At 41.0% G+C, this 21,427-nt stretch overlaps 1 protein-coding gene across 1 annotated transcript in view; it reads left to right on the top strand.

Moving 5' to 3' along the window:
* MDN1 (midasin AAA ATPase 1) overlaps positions 1-21,427 on the top strand; it is a 3,484,183-nt gene that overhangs the window by 2,158,831 nt on the left and 1,303,925 nt on the right. Inside the window, exon 55 of the mRNA XM_044071809.1 lies at positions 11,733-11,853. Coding sequence (XP_043927744.1) covers positions 11,733-11,853 — 121 coding nt within the window. The remainder of the gene's footprint in view (positions 1-11,732; positions 11,854-21,427) is intronic.

The raw sequence follows: 21,427 nt of genomic DNA, 5'->3' as shown, positions 1-21,427 counted from the left end.
TTGATGTAGCTAAACTTTTTTGATGATTGCTGTACGACTGAAAAAGTTTATAAATTCTTACATTACTTTATGATTATTTTCTGTCCTTTACAGCTTTTTAAACTTTTTCTTGCTTCTTGTCTGTGTGACATCACACTGGAAACTTAAACGTTTGTGGAGTTGATGAAGTACTTTGCTTTTAACTGGATAATGTTTTATGTTCTGAGGGAACACTGCTGAAGTTTGTATATTTTCTGAAGTACTGCTGGTTTGTTGATGTTTTTTGAGGCTTTTACTGAAGTAGTGTTTTGAATGAACACTGGTGCTCTGCAATCTGCCTAACAGCTGAAATTACTGTATGTCTACTTTGGCTGTTTTCTGTATTATGTTTGCATCTGGAATATCAGTGGTATCTTACCAAATGGGTCTGCTCTGTAAGGAGTAACTGTAGTGTTGCGGGCAGTGGCCTTATTCTGTGTGGAGTTCACAGTCACTTTCCTGTGACCCACCTTTTTTTAACTTGTTACATTCTAAAACCTGTACATTTTACAACAAAAATAAATGCTTTGTGTTTAGCATCTTAAATATAAACAGCAGCCACTGATGAAACTCCTCCAATCTCATATTTTAAATATCCCTCTGTGTTTAAAATACTACTGACTGCATACTGTCTAAAACTGTATTACAATATAACATGCAGTTTACATTCTGAAATTTTTTATGTAAATATTAAAAACAAAAATAGTTTCACTTAGTTGCTTCATTCCCTTCAGTATCCATCTAAGCATAATAATGTAAAGTGGAGTATATGCTTTACAAGTCGCCCAGAGGTTTAACAAAACCAGCAAAATTCCATTTCTCAACAAGTTTTTCTTGGAAAGCTATATTTGATACATCTATTCCATCATCCAGCACGATTGATGCTTTGTAGTCTCTCATTTATTCACTAATTTCAGTGTTGCTGGTCTTCCTAGTCATCTCCATCTTCTAACACTAGTCTCTGGTTCAAGTCTGATATACTCTTGATTATTGTAGTCATCTCATGTGCTTTTTCTCTCTTTCAAATGTTTTTCTTTGGAACAATAGAAAAGGTTTCAGTGGAAGTCTCTATATATGCTTTGTTGTCAGAAAGTTAAGAAGCATAGTCCCGTTCTGCTTGCTAGTTCACTTTGTAGGATAAACTTTATTTTCTCCTTAGCTTGTTCTTCATAAAAATGTCTTTGGTCTTCCTAGAAAAAAAAATATTCATAAGACAGCTGGATATAGCAGCTTGAGTATCACACTCTTAACATTCCCTGATTCCTTGGATAAATGTGCTTCTCTTCTACTTAGTGTACAGTGAATAATCATTTTCTACAAACATTGTTATCTCCAGTTTTAATTCTTTTCATTTCTACCACAGTTTTGTGTAGATCAACTCTTTCTACTGGTTTGAATGCAACTTTACTATTGTATGTCTTGGCCGCTTTCATATGGCTAGGTTTGAAGCATACACATGCTGCACCATTTCAATTAACAAATCCTGCTGTGGAACACCTGCCCATTTGCTTATTTGTACTTCATAAAATTAATACAGCCTGTTTCTTCTAATTACCTGGGTATAGCAGAAAATATTAGCTTTTCTTTTTGTGCTCTGTCTTCTAACTCTAGTTTTAACACCTGTTTTTGAGAAGCCTTATATTTAGGCAGCCTTTTCTTTATTTCAACATTTGTTTGCTGTTTTATGCATTCATCTGAATAGCTGTTTAACATTTCTTCTATTTTTCCTGTCTTCCTTCAGTGCTTCATTAATTTAATTATGTCTGAGTTGGATTTGTTTTTTTTCTTCTAAATTATTAGAAGTCATCTTCTGTACCAAAGCTGAAACTTGAACTTTTTTTTTGAACAACTGCAGGATCCTTCCAATTCAGAGTTTTGTCCTTTCCTTTTCTGGTTGATTTTTCTCTCAGATTCTCCCAATTTCTTCTTTTCTGTCTTCTATTGTAATTACTAGCCATTGTCTAAATTGTACCCAAACTGACAGCTTCAGTGACACGTTTCATATTTTGTTTTCTTAGTGGGAGAGCTGAAATCAACCTGTTTATCAGTGTGCATCTATCTTGGAAGTCCCGACTTGCTAAAACTTTGAGACTGTGCATTGTCATTTCGCTTATATTCTGTTCCCAGAGTGTTTATCAAATATCTGGCATCAGTAATTGCATTTTGCAGACATAAGGGAGTCCTTGTTAAGGACTGCTTATTTCTGGCAGCTTCTTTTGCAGCATTATTCTCAGTAGTGTAAATCCCCATGGGTTGCTTTCAGAAGGTAGGCATTAACCTGAATTTCCAGAAATCCCAACTGATGCCTTGCATAGGGTTATTTTTCCTGAGAACAAACTCAAAGTTCACCCAAAAACCTTTTTGCCCAGGGATGAAATTGTGTTCCTCGTATAATGTCTTCTACTCCTAGCCAGTCACTCGGGGGTTTCTGATGACAATGGCAGGGGGAGGGGGTATATATGACATCATGCAGCCCAGCTGTAATATACTTATCCCCCTTCTGTAGCAGTTTCTGAAAGGAGTTTCGCATCTCAGGACCCCCAAGTGAGAATCTGCACCCACTTGGGACTTAAAGATTACATACTAGAGAAGCTAGCATTTCCTACATTTTGAGCCAGCAGCTTCTGCCCCCTTAAACTACTTCAGTAACTGCCCTGCTCCTGGGTTTTACATCAGCCAGGTGTATATCTGAGCAGCATGCCCTTATCTGCAGGAACTGAGTAATCTTTAGAATTAACCCTTCCTTTATTCCCAAGGTGGTATCAGAAATTTTCTTGAGCCAGGCTGTGCACCTTCTATGCCCCCCCCCCCCAAAAAAAAAAATGAGCAGAGAGATTTCTACACTCACTTGTGCACAGGCATGTAAGGTTTTAACACCACAGGACTAGACTTCCAAATAGATCTGAACAACTTCTGGTGGCATTTGCAGAAGATAGAGGAAAGAGCAGAGGTAAAGCTCATCATCTCAAAACTGAAAACTGCATTAAATTTTGTTACACAACCTTCACAGACAAATACATGGTAGAATTGGGACTCATTTAACCAGAAAAGAGGCAGCCACCATAGCATTCTTTAACTGGACTCCAACCCAGGCCATCGTAGAAATGGCTACTTGGTATTCTGTGCACACCTTCCCCAAATATTGCCGCCTTGGTGCTGTTCCTAGAGCCAAAGCCAGGTTTGCCTCTGTAGTCCTGCAGCGCTTTTATCTCTGGCACAGAGTGCTCTTCAACCCTACCAAGTAACGTAGCTTTAGGAGTTCATTGAAGACGAAGCACTGCAATATTGACTTATGAAGAACATAGTACAATTGTACTGGTAAATTACCATAATTTTAGGTGTTTGTTAGATCAGTGTTGCAGTACCCTTTTCTTCCATCTTGTCCTATCCTCCTACTCCTGGGATTGGAGTGAGTACCCTACCTATCCCCACCTTCCTTCCTTCAACAGTGTCGGTTGCTGTTGGGATCAGTTGGGCAAAATGTGCGCTCCCTGAGAAACAAATTGGTCTTCGGCACCTTGGACTAAAGACCCCTTCCCAAAATGTTTGTTTTTTTTGGTCAGGTAGTCTTAAAAGTATAAAGTTTACTACTCAGTAGACTATTGATTATCAACTTCCAGTTACACAACTTATACTTTTTAGTCAGTTAAACTGTATTTAAGGTGGAGAAGATGCCTTACTTCTATATCTTTTTTTTTTTTTTTCCCCCCAACACAGACTCCATGAAACAGCAACCACCTGTACCAAATAGACCAGGTCATTCCTCCTGCATGAAGGGAGAGCCAGTCCCATTTGTTTCCCCGACTTGGGTAAGAACCAAGCAGCCTCTTTGTTCCCCACTCATTTTCTGTCAGAAGGCGAGTCTTTTATTGTTAATGAGAAGGTTGTCCTTCCAATTCCTGCGAGCTCCCCTCTCCCAACACCGAGCCCTTCCCTGCAACAGCCAGTGGCTGCTTTGTTCACTGCTGTTCTACAAATGTCTACAAGCACGTCTCCTCACAGCTTGGACCCTCACTAATCCAATGGTTGCTTCTGTAATTCTGCAGCCTTTCTTTTGTGGTTAGCAGAGTATCAGGCCATACAAACTCCATCCCCCCAGAATGGTTGAGTTGTCAGTCACTAACTCCCATTCACATCCACAGTCATTACAGCACCCAAGGCAATGATCACACTCTGAATTATAGTCAAGGTGGTATTCTTGTATTTCACAGAGCCAAGGCAGCACACCTTATTTTGTTAAAGCACTGTAGTATTTCATGAGGTATGTAGATCCTTTTATAACTTTGAGATTACTTGGCAGCAGCAGAATTGTCACGTGCTCAATATTTGCATAATTGCTTCATCTGTACATGAGGAACCTTTAACATGAGGTAGCCATAGTATAAGAACTATTCATCTTGGAGAGCGTGTCATTTTAGGGTATAGTCAAGTTTGGTCAACTGCATTTGTTCACAGTTATGAAGATTATATTCTAAAGTAATGCACATTGTTACCATAGGTTGTTCCTTTATTTGTACAGTATAGCATTTCCCTTGGCCATTAAAAGTTGCCCACTTGTCCTTTGAGCTGGGTTGATGTTCTTTGTGTTTCACTGTTGCAGGCATCACATTTGGGTTATCTGCCTGCAGGTAGCCCTCAGCCAGCCTGAATACCAGAGTCTTCGGATTTCTACGTTGGATGCTGTCACTTCTTCCCTGACGTCAGGGATATAAAACATGCAGCAGATGCCATTACAGTCTGTTTTGCCGTGTGGTGCCCGAAGCAGTAGCAGTTCGCAAGTGCCGGTGGGCCGTCTCCTGAAATTTTCATTTTCGAGTTTCAGACCCGAAGTCTTCAAAAAAGATCAGTACCCGTTTGGAATCCTTTTTCGTGCTCCAACCGATGTCAGTAAAAGTTAACAATTGTCTTATCTGTGGAAAGCAAATACTTCATAGAGATTTTCATTCTTACTGCATCCCCTGTTTAGGCCCAGACCATGACGTCCCTCGCTGTTGGTTTTGTGCCTTGTTCAACGCCCAAACTATTCGTCATCGGGCCATTTTTGCAGCCAATTACTTTTGTACTCGATTTACATACTCCAAAATGGCTTCGTTAAGCCATCCAACTACCGATCTTCCGAAAAAATGTAAGGATAAAGACAGAGACTGACGGCATAGGTCCAAAACTGCCGAAAACGCTTCCGTTAAGCTAGTCACCAGTCCGCTGGTACTCAGTGAGGCACGTTCGTAGCCCCTGATAACCGCTACTTCAGATTCACAGGCCTCTACTGAGACCCATTTGGAGTCCAGTATGCCGTGAGATGCTTCTTCGACTATGGAACCTGTGGATGTCTCTACCTTGGATGGATCCGGAGCCGCTGTGCAGGCACCGGCTTCTGAGGGTGCATTGAGGCCTACAAACATTCATATTAAACCAATGCCATTGTTTCCATCCAGAAGTTCCAAAGTCCTCAGGCCAAAAACTTGTACTATGCCTAGAAAACAGAAGACCAAACCGCAAGCTCAGGCCCATATGCCTCAAAAACAAACATTTAGAATGGCTGAAGATCTTATTACCTTAATTAGGGGAAGCCAGCCTTCACCCTCCAAGAGACCTAGAACTGATTTTCTTTCTGATTCTTCTGATCAGGAATCTGATATTTCTGCTCCTTCTGATTACCAGGATTTGCCCTTATCTACTTATGAGGATTCTGATGCAGAGGATTCCATTCCCTCTGCTTCCCCTCCAGAAATTTTTCTTTCGGTGAAACCTTGCATATTCTTAGGGAGCATTTGTGCTGGGAAAGCCAGCATGAGTCCAAAAAGAGACTTGGGGAATTCTTACTCCTGCCTCAACACAGGTTTTTAGCTATCCCTCCTGTTCTGGACATTGTAGATGATGCTTTCTTGGAATCTAGCCTTACCCAAGACACTTTGTCTCCAGCTAAAAGAAAACCTGACCGGTAGTACCGAGTACATGACTCTCACAATTTCATCTTCAAGAATTCTTTTGCGGATCCAGAGACCATTTCCCAAGGACCAAAAGGCATTAAGGCTACTGCTGCCAAAAATCCTACCCCTTCTGATAGAGATTCTAGAGCCTTAGACAGATGGGGTAAGAAGGTATAGACTTCTGCTACTTTGGCCATTAGGGCTTTAAACTGCCAGTTTCATATGTTAAAGTATCAGCAGCATATTATGGGACTACTTAAACAGAAAATTATGTTGATTCCTGACTGTGCTAAACGCAAAGAATCACAAGATTTAATTAATGCATTCTGCAGAACAAGTTGGTGTACATACTTTGCAATGTGGTTTTGACGCTTTAGAAGCATCTTGCAGGGCTGCTGTCACTGGGTCTGTACTTAGAAGGCATGCTTTGCTCAAGGAACAACACTTGCCAGATCATGTTAAAGCTAAATTACTGGATGCTCCCTTAAACCAAGACCGCCTTTTTGGCAACAAAGAAGTCCTCAAAAGGATGTAGGAAAAAGCTAAATCTATGCAAACTATTAAAGATTTCCTGCAAGTACAGCCTCCCAGATTCAGTAGACATTGGCCTTCAAAGAACTGGTCCTTTCCAGTCCCTTCCAGGCCTTCTCAGTCCAAACCCAGGAACAGTAGACCACCTCGGCTACAGTCTCAGGCTACGCACAGATCTAAGCAGTGGGGGGCTCCCAGTACCAAAGCGGGGAGTAGTAAGCCACCCCCCTATGGAAAAATGGCACAATGACTTGGCCTTAACCCTTCCAAGCCCTGCTCAACTACCTGTTCCCTTAGGAGGAAAGCTCGCCCTGCATGCAAAAAACAGGGAACTCATTACCCAGGACAAATGGGATTTGAACGTAGTTTCCCAAGGATACAGATTCCACTTCCACACACTACCAACCCCAAGTGGTTGGCCAGACCTAACCCCAAATCAATGAGCGGAGGCCCAACAGCAGGTTTTCTCTTCTCAGTATCTGGTCTATTCATCTTGTCCCATCAGAACAAAGGGGGCAAGGTTTTTATTCAAGACTTTTTCTGGTACCCAGAAAAGACAACTCCTGGCGTCCTATCCTGGACCTCCCTATTCTCAACACCTTTCTGTAATTCCAAAATTCAAAATGCTAACTGTTCAGCAGCTTCTTCCTATGCTAGCCAAGGATGCCTGGCTGGAATCCCTAGACTTAATAGAAGCTTACCTGCACATCCGAATAAGAGGATCCTGCAGACAATACTTACGTTTCAGGGCAGGCTCCATGCACTTTCAGTTGTCTGCACTTCCCTTTGGCTTATCTACTGCACCCATGATGTTCACAAAGTGTCTAGCACCAGCCATTGCTTTTTGCAGGCAGAGAAATATTCAAATTTACGCATACTTGGACGATTGTCTGAGTCAGGCAGAAAGCCAGGACTTGCTATTACAACACCTGGCATTCGTAAAGAAACTTCTAACCTCACCATCAGTGAAAAGAAATCTCACCTAGTACCCTGCCAACAGATTGCATTCCTGGGAGCAAGCTTTAACAGAACTTTCCGGATGGTATTCCTCACTCTGGAGAAACAAGTTTATTTGACAACCTACTTCAAACTATTGGCCACAAAACCCCAGCTATCTGCAAGGAAAATACTGCAAGCTCTGGGGTTCATGGCCTCTTGCATTCTACTAATTCCATATGCAAGACTGCATATGAGGAAACTCCAATGGTATCTAAAAAGCATATGGTGTCAACATTCTCAAGGCCTGGAAACAATGATTTCTATCATTCCTTGTATGAAGACAGAGTTCCTTTGGTGGGCAGAGGCCTGCTACCACAACAAGGGACTCCCTTTCACTCTACCCCCTACCGCCCAAACCCTAGCAACAGATGCATCAGACTATGCATGGGGGGCTCAAATGGCAGGGCAGTGCATTCAGGGCAAATGGAACCCAAGACAGATGCACCTGCATATCAATCAAATAGAAATGTTAGCTGTACAGAATGCTCTGACAGCTTTCAAAGACTGTATTCTTCCAGGACAACTATTGGTAAAGACAGACAACACCACAGTTATGTGGTACATAAACAAGCAGAGGGGAACCCACTAGTGCCGTCTCTGCAGACTAGCCATGGCTCTGTGGAACACAGCCATGAGCTACCAAGTACACCTGCAAGCACAATTCCTGCCAGGAAAACTAAATTCTCTGGCAGACTACTTAAGCAGAAATCTCATGGACCCACACGAATGGAAACTAGAACCCAAAATATTCAACCTCTTGAGGAGCAAATGGGGGACTCCAGAGGTAGACCTGTTTGCCTTCCCTCAGAACTACCAGTTAAACAAATTCCGCACAAGAACTCTCCACAGTCAAGCTTGGAATGTGGACGCCGTCTCCTTTACCTGGGAAAGCCTCTCTGTGTATGCCTTTCCCCCTCTGCCTCTCCTCTCGAAGGTTCTACTAAAGATCAAACAGGACAGACCACGGACAATACTGATTGCACCAGACTTGGCCATGCCAGCACTGATACCCCCTCTTGCGCAGTATGACACTGCTACAGCCATGGCACCTGCCTCAGACCCCTTCCCTGCTGCCCCAGCAGGCAGGCCAGATTCTGCACCCTTAGCTTCAAACTCTGAACCTTGCAGCCTGGCTAATTCCTTGAGATATCCTCTAGCATCCCTCATTAAGCAGGTGTTGAATGTCATTCTGGAGGCAAGGAGGCCTAGTACTAGAAAATCCTATGCTGAAAAGTGGAGAAGATACTGTTCCTGGAGCCAGGCTCAGGGGATGGGCACAACGGTGCCCAGCTTACCTCATATTCTGGAGTACTTAACAGAAATGCTCCACAAGGGCCTATCCTTCTAGTCTATTCATATTCATGCCTCTGCAATTTCAGCGCATACAATTCCTTAGAGGGGCCAAAAAGTTGACACCCCCCAAGGATATCTCCCACTCCAGCCTAGGACCTTAACCTTGTATTGGAAAAGCTCACTCTTCCCACCTTTGAGCCAGCTGTAACAGCAGAGGTGAAATTCCTTTCTTGGAAAACAGCCTTCCTTCTAGCCATCACTTCAGCAAGAAGAGTGTCTGAATTACAGGCCCTCATGGCAGTGGAACTCTTAATTATCTTCCATGCGGGCAGTGTTTCCCTCAGGACTAATCCTTCTTTTATGCCCAAGGTGGTATCTAGTGTGGCCCTAAATCAGTCCATTCATTTGCCTACTTTTTTCCCTAATCCACAAAACAAAGAGGAACGAATACTGCACTCTCTGGACGTGCACAAGCAACTTCGATTCTATTTGGACAGGACTAAACCTCTTAGAAAATCTGTACAGCTGCTAGTTGGCTCCGCTGCAGGGGCAGAGGGGAAGGCCATTTCAAAGCAAACCATTTCCAAATGGATAGCCCATTGCATTCATTTCTGCTGCAAGCACCATGGAAAACCTACCCCACAGGGGATAAAAGAGAACATTCCACCAGGGCTGCATCTACCTCTGCGGCACTTCTCAGAGGAGTCCCTACCCGGGACATCCTAGAAACTGCATCTTGGAGCTCTGCACATACCTTCACCAAGCATTACCACATGCCTATATTTTCTAAATCCAGAGCTGGATTTGCCACTGCAGTCTTGCAGGGCTTAATAGCTGGCCCTAATGCTCTTTAACTTCCTCCTCCCTTCCTTAGCTTTGGGAATTAACCCAAATGTGATGACTGCAGCAGTGAAACACGAAGAACATAGTACAATTGTGTACACTTACCATAAATGTAGATGTTCAAGTGTATTCACTGTTGCAGTCCTGGTTACCCTCCCTCCAGCCCCTTGACTTCTCTTGGCTCTACCTTTCCTTCTTGTTGGTATATTTATTTTTTCTTGTGTATTTGCTTTTTGATGGGGGTGTTCCATACCATATAATTGCTTCCTATTGTGGGGGCACCTGACATCTAGGGCAAGAAAAACTGATGTAATGGCGTCGGCTGCATTTTTTTACCCCTGACAGCATCCGACGCAGAAATCTGAAGACTCTGGTATTCAGGCCGGCTGAGGGCTACCTGCAGGCAGATAACCCAAATGTGATGACTGCAACAGTGAAGACACTCGAACATCTACATTTATGGTAAGTGTACAACTGTACTTTATTTTGCTGCAACTATCTTCTAGATGATGATGTATTTAAAGCATGAGGCACTCTATAGAGTGACAGTGTCTCTCATAAAATTGCTATCATCTCAAGCACAACTTCAGAGGTTCAAAAGCCAACAGCGTAGGTGTATCAAATGTGTGCAGTTTGAAAGATACTGAATAACACAATAGTCTCAGTCTCGCTCCTATGAACACAATCACTCATGCATAATGTTATAGACAAAGTAATAGTTATTATTCCATGCTTTAAGTATCTTAATAGATTTGATAGTCTGTCTGGTATGTTTGCTCATTAAAGACATCACTATGCAGTACAGCTCTTTGGCAGCTGTTAAAAACCATGCACTGCAGTGCTGAACTAAGAGATACTGTCATTGCACCATCTTGTTCATAAGCCAGCTAAATGGCATAGAGTAATGGAGCCCTAAATGTGATGTAGGCAGCCAGAACTCGAGTACTGGCCCTGAAGAAATCAGCAATGGGAGATAAAGTGAAATGATTTTGTCCACTCAAAAAAAACGCCACCTTGTTTTCAAACAAATTTGTTTGGCCGGTGGTGATATCAGAAATTTCAGTAGTGCACAGCAGGCTGATGTGAGGTTGGAACCACAGGAAGATGCCCCTGCGTAGGTCAGACGTAGTCTCATAATGTCCCAGTAACATACCCCAGGAGTTTGGAGGCTCCTTGGCAGGCATGTCACCATGGAGGTGGGGCATTTGTGTCTGTGACCTATACAAACTTATTCGTAGTGAGCTTGGAGCCAGCATGTTACAAGGCTGCTGCATTATGAAAACTCCATCTATCTTTTGTGTAAAGGTCCTATCCCTGGTGGCCAAAGAGGAAAGAATGGGAGCCAGTAGGGCAAACATGGGGAGAGTAGATGGCTAATAGAGGAAGGGATAAAAGATTTGTACATAAAAGAATTCTTGAATTTAATTGTTTAGGCCATGAGATATCTAAGTAGCTCACAGGCGTACATGCTTAGAGAGCAAGTCTCTTGTTAAAAAATAAACCTGCTTTCATTGTATAATAGGAATTAATGCCTTGAAGTGATGATTATATCAAGTGAGCCTTCATACTGAACATTTGACTATCTTTGCTACTGTTATTAAATGTGCCCAGTCGGAAGTAATTCCCTTACCCCTCAAAGGCATTATTCTTATGAAAACGCAGTATGTGAAAAGTAAACTGGCAAATGTTACTTTATTTTTTCTGTAGCCATGTAGTTGTGGCCTTTTCCTAGCTAGTATTTTACCTCTAGTTGCTGGTGTGGTTGTTTATGGACATTACACTTATTACTGTGACTGTTGCCATCGTATTTATTGAAGCATCTGTTTGTTACACTCTGGCATCTTTTAGTGATTTTTGTTTTTACCTTCTTCACTATTATCAGTGCTACAGGCTGCATTTGACCGACTAAGGAAACAAGATGGGATTTGTTCACAAGCTTTGAGAGTTCCTCTGCCTCTGTTATTTTTGTAAACCTTGTATGATAGGTGTTCAGTTGTTTTGGATGTATGATTATATGACCCCTTTTTCACTAATATACAACAGTGTTCATTTTAAGTAGATGATTCATGTTGAATATGGTGAGCGAGTATTTCATGATTTTTTTTTTCTTCAATCAAGGTTACCTCAGGAGGTTCAAGCAGCTGTCTTGAGTATTCAGAGCTATCTGTGTAGTCCATCTGAAACTTCTGCAAGTGTGAAGGCAGTACAGAAGTTACTGGGCAGACCTTTACCTTTTAAGGTATGCAAAGTATTTGACATTGATCTTTTCCAGAACTTTGTTGTGCAAGTGCAGGAAAAATACATTAACTTTATTGGTGGTGTATCCTATCAGGTTGTATATACAACTTGTGGTGGTGGTTGCTTTTATTTTTCACAAAGCTCAAAAATCACAATCTGTGAACAGGTTGAAATCGTATAAATGTGCAGAAATTTCTTAATAGCACCCCCCCCCCCCGAAACTATTACTTTCATTGTTCTGACCATGTTCATTGTTTTCCACAGCTAGTGCTTATTCACATTCCATTACTTTCACTTTCTGCAATTCTGCCTAGTCAACCTGCATTTTACCCTCTCTGTGTTCGCCCTGTATTATCTTGTTAATACAAATTTATGCTATCTATTATTACATACAAGCCCAACGCTTCTTTAATCATTCTCACTTCCTATGGTATCAGTAACTTTTTTACCCAGTCAGTTTTTACAGACTCCATATTTTCTCTACCCTCATTGCATCCCACATGGAAAAGTGCTTTAATACTGAATATCTGCACCAATATTATCAAATTCCTTTAGCGCTACCATTTTTTTTCTTTTACTCTTCCCTTCTCAGTATTTTTCTCCCACAATTATTACATTTTCTGTCAAGTTAATTGTCCAGTTATCATTAATTCAATACTTACGTACTTTCTTCAGCCCTTAAACCCACTGTATTCCTATTCATGTATTTTGTTTTACATCCTACACAGTGAAACTATATCCATTGCCATAGTGCTGGTTACCACTTGACATGGTAAAGCTAAGATGTTCTGAGAATGTGCTTCTGAATCTTAGTTTTACTTACACTACAGGTAAAAATATTTCCCTTCTGGGGTTAAGTCATCCCTTACTCTATTTTCTGTTGCATTTATAATACTATCTTCATTTGTTGAAGACTGGTCAGTGCATGATGTTATATGTTTATTTTTATACAAGAGTGCATCCCTTTTCCTTTTATTACCAAAGTTTTTGCTGGAATAATAATTCCTTTTGTGATTTTTTTTCTGTCCAATAACCAAGTCATCATGTAATGTACTATGACTACAAGCAATTCCCTCATTGGGTTTGTTCCTAAATCCCTGACTCAGTCATTCATATCTTCAGTAATTGTTCTCAGTTCCTTATAATTACAACATATGCAACTTGTTTGGTAATCTGTATTTTTGTTTTCTATGATATTGCTTAGTTCAGTTTCATGCAGTTAGGGTAACAGTTAACTGTCCAACTGTTTATTTTTTTGTGTACACTCCATAGCCTTCACATTCTTAAATGTTTGTTCTTAAAATATTCAAATACATATGAATTCAAAGAATATGTATTTATTCAGTAATAAAATAGTCACCTGAGCTATAGAAGAACTATGTTCCCAAATAATGTAAACCTAAATTTGTCATTTCAAAGAGACATGTGAATGTGGCTTTTTGCCAGTCTTACATTTTAATTATATACAGTCAGTACTATTATGACTAACCGCTTTAATTTGAAAGTGTTAGGATGATGGAATTATGGAATCAGTGTACAATTTTAGACACAAATATTTATACTGTATCATAACCAAATAGTTACTATAAGGATAATCTCAAAATGAGAACCACTGTGCAGTAAAAATTCTTAGTTAACTATGTTAGTGACCTTCCAGAAGTTTGTAGTGTAAGATTCTTTACCGAGTGAATCTGTAACAAATACTTAAACTAAATCTTAAAACAATTTAACAATACCTAAAGTGAAACACAGCATGTAGAAGATGATTGTGAACAGTACTTTTATACCAAATGCACCACAATAATGCAAGCATCCACATACTTGAGCCCACTTCAATAGGGATGCCTAAATACAGCAATGTAGCTCATTGAATATCAAGTCACTTGCAATTCAAAAAAAGGAATAAAGCAGGAAGTGTTCCGACACTTCCAAGGCGGTTGTGCACTAATCTGTAGCTTAATTTCAGCTCCCCAGTGTAAAAATAGAAATTGAAAAAAGGAAACCATTGAATTTTTTTTTTTTTTGGAGGGGGGAGTGAAGTTACTGCTTAGCAAGTTAGTAAGTACAATCGCCTAAATGCCAGCAAAGAAACTTGGAAAAATTGAAAGGCAATTAGCAAGAAAAGATGAAGAGAAAAAACTGGCTGCGAAGAATCCTGCAGCTTTTTAGCAAAGAGCAGTTCAAGCTTCAGACAAAATGGAGAGAGTATTGAATTATATTAAGAACTGTAAAGTGCAAATAGCAATGTTGCAGGAGATACATTTGGAAAGAAATGAGCATGTGAATTTGACAGAGAATTTGAGAATGGCTGTTAAGTAGAATGTCAGGAGCAAAGTAAAAAGGGACTAGCAATTGTGTTTGCTGGGGGGCTGCATTAGTGATAGAACTGGGGAAAATAATTGTAGATTTGTGGAAGTAAGGGGCTGTAAGCAAGGGAGGAGTATTGCACTGCCATGCATTTGTATTCCACCAACAAAAATGTATTAATAGAGCTTAAGAAAATTTTGGGAGCAATCGGCTCTTATCAAGGAATATTAGTTATAGATGTGGATTGACTGGAACTTGATTTGCAGCAGTAAAGATGTATCCAGGGATCTAGTAAGGAAAATATAACCAAAGAAGGTAGGTTTCTCAATTTATGAAAATATCTGGTACCGAAGTTATTTCAGTAATAGGAACTTTCACAGCATTTGCATATTATTCCTCTAAGGTGCAATAAATGGGCTAGAGTTGATAGTCATTGTTTAATTGGAGCATGTGCATTTAATTTAAAGCTTCAACACACATCCAGTAATGATTTTATGTCGTGCACCAGTAAAACATAAGATAAAAATGCAGGGTAATGAAGTAAAAATGTGACAATGGTGCTTTCCCATACATACCTGTTAAAAAGAGAGGAATTTAAGGAATGGGTAGTGGAAATTATTCAAGAGTTATTAGGAAAGATAGAAATTTCCTTGTAAGTTATAGCTTGTGAGTGGGATAAAATGAAAGTGGAGTTTAGAGTAGAAATAGAAGAGATGTTTAAGAAGTAATAAGAATTACTTAGGAGATGACACAGGTTAAAGTATTGCTGAATAAGTGGAATCTCAAACAAAAGGAGGAGCAACAGCAGAGTACTAAAGAGAGAATGAGGGTATTTGGATAATATGCAGGAGTCTAGAATGATTGCTGTTAAGCAACTATAATTTTTGGTAACTAAAGAGCATAAAAAGTTTTAGGACAATGACTTGGGCAACAGAAAGTAAGAAGGGTTGTTGTCAAACTTAGGGAAACTGTGCAAAGAAGAATAACCAGAGATCCTATAATGTTATAAGAGGTATTTTAGAAATTTTTTTAAAATTTGTATAAAGCAGAGGAATGTGGAAGCTTAGAGCACAAGTGGAAATATTTCTGGAAGATCTAAGTATGCCAAGATTAAAGGAAGATGCGGACCAATATTTAAGATAGGAGGAGATGAGATAAAAATGGTGACATATAATCAGTCTGCTGGGACATCTCCAGGACCTGATGGTCTTCCTGTGGAAGTTAGAAGTGAAAAAAATTTGGAAGATTTTAATAGTATTTTAAAAGGAGGGGAAGCACCAGCATCATAGAAGAAAGCAGTCTATTGAAGCCCTATATACACGTTCTTTGTAGCTCTCCATTTGTAGTTCTAGGTTCTTTTAGCAGCTCCACCAGGTTGTCTTATTATTTCAGTTTTTCTCAACATTAATTTTTAAATTCTCAGTTCTTAGCGTACAATATGTTCAGCTGTTGCTATAGCTTGCTTAGCTTTGGATGCACTTTTCTAGTTCGTGTTTTGAATTTTTAATAAGTTCTTGTGTACTAGGTTTAGTACTGAAGGGTATACACCAGCAGTGAAAAAAGAGCCAAAAACTTGCCAATAACTGGTACAGATCCACAACGTGAAAAACCACCAACTTCAGAGAATGTATATCCACAAAAAAAAATTTTCTCTCTCTAGCGCCTCAGTGTGAACACCTTCAAGGAGTATAAAAACTGATTGCCAACAAGACATTTTATATCATATAACACTCCATCATTAACCAATTAAAAATCTAATTGCATAATAAACCTACATAATTAAACAAAACACTTCCAGTTTACTTCAGCATTAAGTCTTGAAGCGACCAATGTGTCATACTTTAAAATATACACAGATTCTTTATACAAAAAAAAAAAAATCATGGATATACATTCTCTGAAGTTGGTGGTCCTTCACATTGTGGATCTGTAGAGTTGTTGGCAAGTTTATTACTGAATTGTGTTTTTGCTTTGACAGATGTGTTCTTAATGGATTTTATACTTATGTGCTGTAGAGAAGATATTTCATATTTTTTAGTAGTTTGTACATCCACTGCCACTTGGGATAAACTTAAGATTACTCAGATCCTATCAGTCACCCATTATTTGCATGTGTATTCCCCATTGTAGAATAAAAGCTGGTTGACAAACCTCTAAGATTTTTACTTGTATATAATAGAGTTACTCATTTACCCTCCCCATTTACTCAATCCCACCAGGAGATTGTGTATCATGGCCACAGTAACTGATCAGTGTTCTTTTCCATTCTACAGTCTTCACCTCATTGCAGAGCTTCAAAAAGTTTGCAAAAGTATGTCCATCGGTGAAGCTTTGTGCAATTGCTTTAGATAAAGGGAAGTGGAGTGGTGCAGCGGCTAACACTGTCACCTCACAGCAAGAAATTCTCCAGGTTGATTCTCAACTGGGGTGCCTTCTGTGTGGAGTCTGATGTCCTTTCTCCATTCGGGTTTGTTTTCTCCGGGTGCTCCGGTTTCCTCTGACATTCCAAAGACATGCAACTGGAGCATTTCTTCCTGGGCCTCCACTGGAAATTGGCTCTGTCCCTGTCGGCAAACAAATGTTAAATGAAAAAATAAAGTGACTAATGTATATTGAACCAAGTAGCTATGCTTAACCTCATGTAACTTTGCAGACTCAGCTGTTTTGTTTGCTGTATGTAATGTAAATATTGTACATAGTTCTATAAAGTTCTCTGCTGCATCTTAGCAAACATATTTGTACTGTTATAAAATTGTCTGACTTGTACTTATTTATTTTTTTCGTAAACCTTGAATTTTGCAGTATTACTATGTATTGTACTGTCATAAAAACCTTGTACAGTTTTACTTTATTTTAACGTTCTCTGAACCTGGGACGTAGTTGAAAAGGGTCAGAAGACTAGTCTACTTTCCTGTTTACCAGATAGTAAATAAGGTTGTGCATCCTCTTATTAGCTGTAGTTGTCATAGTTTAGCTCCTGTGGGTGCCATCTGAGATGTTACTAGGTGTAAAGAGAAGTTGTCTGACCTGTTTACATGAGATGAGCCAAGCTACAGGCCACGCATTTAACTGCAGAGTCGCTGGTTGATACAAGCAGCGTTCTTGCTGCTGAACCAGCTGGCAAGCCAATTTTCTCATTTTTACTTTTATTTAGCAATTTTTTAAGAATTCTGTTAGTATCCAAAACAAAAAGAAAGTAAACAGTAAGATGACCCTGTATTTCAAAATACAGGGCAGTCATAACTTAATTTTGCAGTTGTTACTAATTCTTCCAAGTCACATATGCTTCCTAAATTATTTCCACATCTGTTTTTCCCAGAGCAAGTTATATAATTCATTAGTTATTGTGCTTTTTCTCTGATCACAGTGATGCCTGTTTGGAACTTTCTCATATCCTTTCCACATCCCAGAGACCTGCCTCTACCTACACCCATTTGGAAAATTTGTTCCATTAGGGAAGAGAGCCTGTTGTCCTTGGACTAAGAGATAATCCTACAGCCCATTAATTTCTGTCCGTGAAGCATAATAAGCCTATTCCTTCCCTCTCTGTGAAAGCCTAATACTAGGGAGTGGGTCATCTTCAAGTCTCAAGGAACAGCCTAGCTTGCACTATCAACAGTAATTTAGAAAGCCATAATATCAGCAACGGCTTCTTAACTGAATGCTGATACTGCACATGGGCCCCAACTGCAAAAACAGATTGCACCCCTTCCCCAATTGCACTTTCTTCCCTGACTCAGGGAGCAAATGTAGGATGGTGTATCGTCTAGATGACCTGAAGCAGTGTGCGCTTTATTCCTCAAAAAAAAATTTGTAGCTAAGCAAACTTCAATAAATTTTTCCTGAGGTAGACAAATGGAGGTGTGATGGAGGAGAAAGAGGTAACTGGGAACATATATTTTGGAGTGTAATGAACTGGCAGATTTTTAGAATTCCCTACAGAGTACTGTGTCAGGAAGCTTGGGTAAGGAAAAGGCTGTAAGTAAGGAAGTGATTCTTTTGAGTTGGCTTACAGGATCTGAGTTGCCTAGACATAGTAAGGCCTTAAGTTTAATTCTGTTGGCTGCCAAAAGTAAATTGAGGTACTGAATATTATAAAAGAGGTAAAAGAACTGGAAGATGGATCTTTAGAAAAGGAAAGATGCAAATTACATAGAAATTGTGGAACAGTACATGCATAACACAAGCACTCAGGTCACTCCAAGGCAAGTACAAATATGACTCAGTCATTGTCCATGCTGGTGTGAATGACCTGAGACGTACCTCCCTGGACTACATGAAAAGAGACATAAAGGAGCTCTCTGAGCATGTAGCCCAGGCCGGTATGACCCTGACCTTGAGTAGCATCTTACCCTCACCAAGAAGGATGCCACAATATGAAGACAAGATGATCAATTTCAACAATTGGCTTAAGTACTGGTGTCATTCAAAGGGGATCCAATGCCTGTCAGCTTGGGATGATATGCTCGACAAGCCACGATGCTTCGCTAGGGACGGCTTGCACCTGTCACCCCTGGGCTTTCGGATATTGGCAAAGGCTCTTGCTACCCCCATAGTGCCTTTTTTAGGCAAGGCTTAAAAGACAAACCCACCTCCATAGGTATCACAAGGGATAAGAAACTGAGTAATGCTACTCAACGCCAGAAGTCTAAACCTCAAGATGCACGCACTCGAAACTCTCCTTAGCATGGAGAACATCGATATCTGTGCAGTAACAGAAACCTTGTTCAGGGCTCCCGAGAGCACCCCAGCACTACCAGGTTATACCTCATACCATGCTTTTCGGCCCCAAAACTTGGACCGAACCACAAAAGGAGGGGGAGTATCAATATTCATCAAAGATACCCACACCTCCAGGTTGGTGGCAAAGCACGAAGCATCAGAGACTATCCATGTGCAACTAACAGTGGGTAAAACTGCCTTCCAGTTTATAGCCTGCTATAGACCACCCTCCCAAACCCAGGAACCCCACTCGGCCTTCCTGAGAACACTGGAAAATATGAAGGTCTCGCCAAACACCATTATATTGGGCGACTTCAACTACCCAAACATAGACTGGGAGCATTACTCTAGCTCCAACACCCTAGCCCAAAGGTTCCTAGAATTTATAAACTCAAATGCTATGGAACAACTTGTTACCACTTCCACAAGAGGGAAAAACATACTGGACCTGATCATCACCAATATGGGGACTCTATGCTCCAGACCAGAAGTGTATCCCTCACTGGTAAGATCAGACCATAAACTAATCTCACTGGATATTCACATCCCGACCCCACCCCCTGCCCAGAAAACCACAGTGAAAAACTTCTCTAAAGCAAATTTTACACTCCTCAAAACTGAGGTGGAATCCTTCAAAGCCCCCGGGCCTGTGGAAAATACGGCCCAGACCACAGAATCCTTTATAAACGCATTCTATGAACACCTTCAGGAATGCATGGATCATGCGATCCCAAATAAAACCAAGACCCAATCCTCCAAAGGCAGACGTCCTGTCTGGTGGACCCCAGCCATAAACAAGTTATACAATAGAAGGAGGAAGCTACTAAATGATAGAGCAAAATCCCAAAAAGGGAAGGCATCACTGATCAGTATTAGCAAAAAACTACGGGCACCCATAAAATTGTCTAAGGCCAGCTTCGAGAGAAAAATTGCACAGGACACTAAGGATAATCACAAGGCTTTCTTTAGTTATGTTAGGAACCTGGGTGGTAATTCCCAGATATGCTCAGAATTGGTCCAAAATGACAAAAAATACACCGAACCCACAGACATTGCCAACATCCTAGCTGACAGGTTCAGCGCAAACTTCTCCCCCCCCCTCCCCGACAAAAGGGCAAATATCTATCCCAGCAGAGTGCTGCCCCCCTGACATCTCAGATGCTCAGGTAAGAGCCGCCCTCTCCAAAGCAAAAACACAGCATCAATGGGACCAGATGGTGTCCCGGGCTGCGTCCTACATGAACTCCAAGAAGAGCTAAACCCAAACATAAAACTACTGTTCAATCTCAGCCTTACTACAGGATATGTGCCTAAAGAGTGGCGTACAGCAACAGTGGTCCCTCTCCATAAAGGTGGTGCCTCACCGGATCCCGGAAACTACTACTATAGTAAGCCTGACTAGCTTGGTCTGCAAAGCTATGGAAAGGATCATCATGGACCTCATAAATAAAGATATTGGGGACCTACAAACACTGGATCCTACCCAGTTCGGCTTTAAGGGCAGATCCTGCCTCTTAAACCTGGTTGATTTCTTTGAAACAGTCACCAAGGCCATTGACGAGGGGAAGGTGGTCCACACAGCCTACCTGGACCTCGCAAAAGCCTTCGATACAATACCCCACTCGGGCATTATAGATAAGCTCACCAGCTTAAATATAAACCCCTATGTCACTAAATGGATTGCAAACTGGCTCAAGGACAGAACCCACATGGTTAGAATTGCTGGAGCCATGTCAGACTCCAAACCAGTTACAAGTGGTGTCCCACAAGGCTCAGTCCTGGGACCTCTCTTGTTCGGTATATATTTCTCGGAGGTACAGGCCAACACGGAAGGACTGTGGCTGACCAAGTTCGCAGATGACTGCAAACTGGGCACCATAATCGATTCTCCAGCCGACACAAGCATCCTCCAAAAGGGCCTCATAGAAACAGACAACTGGTGCCAGAGCCATGGCCTCATGCTAAATGCCAAAAGTGTATAGTCATCCCTTTGGCAAAAACAAAGTGCCCACAAATTACCACATAGGTGGTAATCCATTAAGTACAGAAGAAGTAATTAGGGACCTGGGGACCCAAGTTGATAGCAATCTCTCATTTGACAACCACGTGGCCAAAGTGGTTAGAAAAACATTTTATATAGCCCACCTAATCATGAAGGGATTCACATCTAGATCAGGGGAGGTCATCGTGCCTCTTTACTCATCCCTCATCAGGCCCATAATTGAGTACAATGCCCCTTTTGGGATGTACCTTACCAGACACCTGCAGCAACTGGAAAGACCCCAAAAGTACCTCACCAAGAGGATCAAAGGGCTCAAACAGATGCCATATGCTGCCCGGTTAAAGAAACTCCAGCTCTACTCAGTGGCATACCGCCTGTTCACAGGCGATCTGTGCCTGACGTATAAAGCCATGTCCAATCCAGAATTAATGGACATGCTGCACCTCAGAAAATCCAAATCCATCGAGCTACGCGCTCGAGAGACTTGAACCTCAGCACTGAAATAAATAGGACATGCTGGAGGGACAGATTCATAACCCAGAGG

This window comes from Protopterus annectens, chromosome 1.part0, assembly GCF_019279795.1.
Source record: "Protopterus annectens isolate FY-2018-M chromosome 1.part0, PAN1.0, whole genome shotgun sequence".
Classification (NCBI taxonomy): domain Eukaryota; kingdom Metazoa; phylum Chordata; order Ceratodontiformes; family Protopteridae; genus Protopterus; species Protopterus annectens.
The sequence above is the reverse complement of the archived record's forward strand: the minus strand, read 5'-3'. Positions and strand labels throughout refer to the sequence as shown.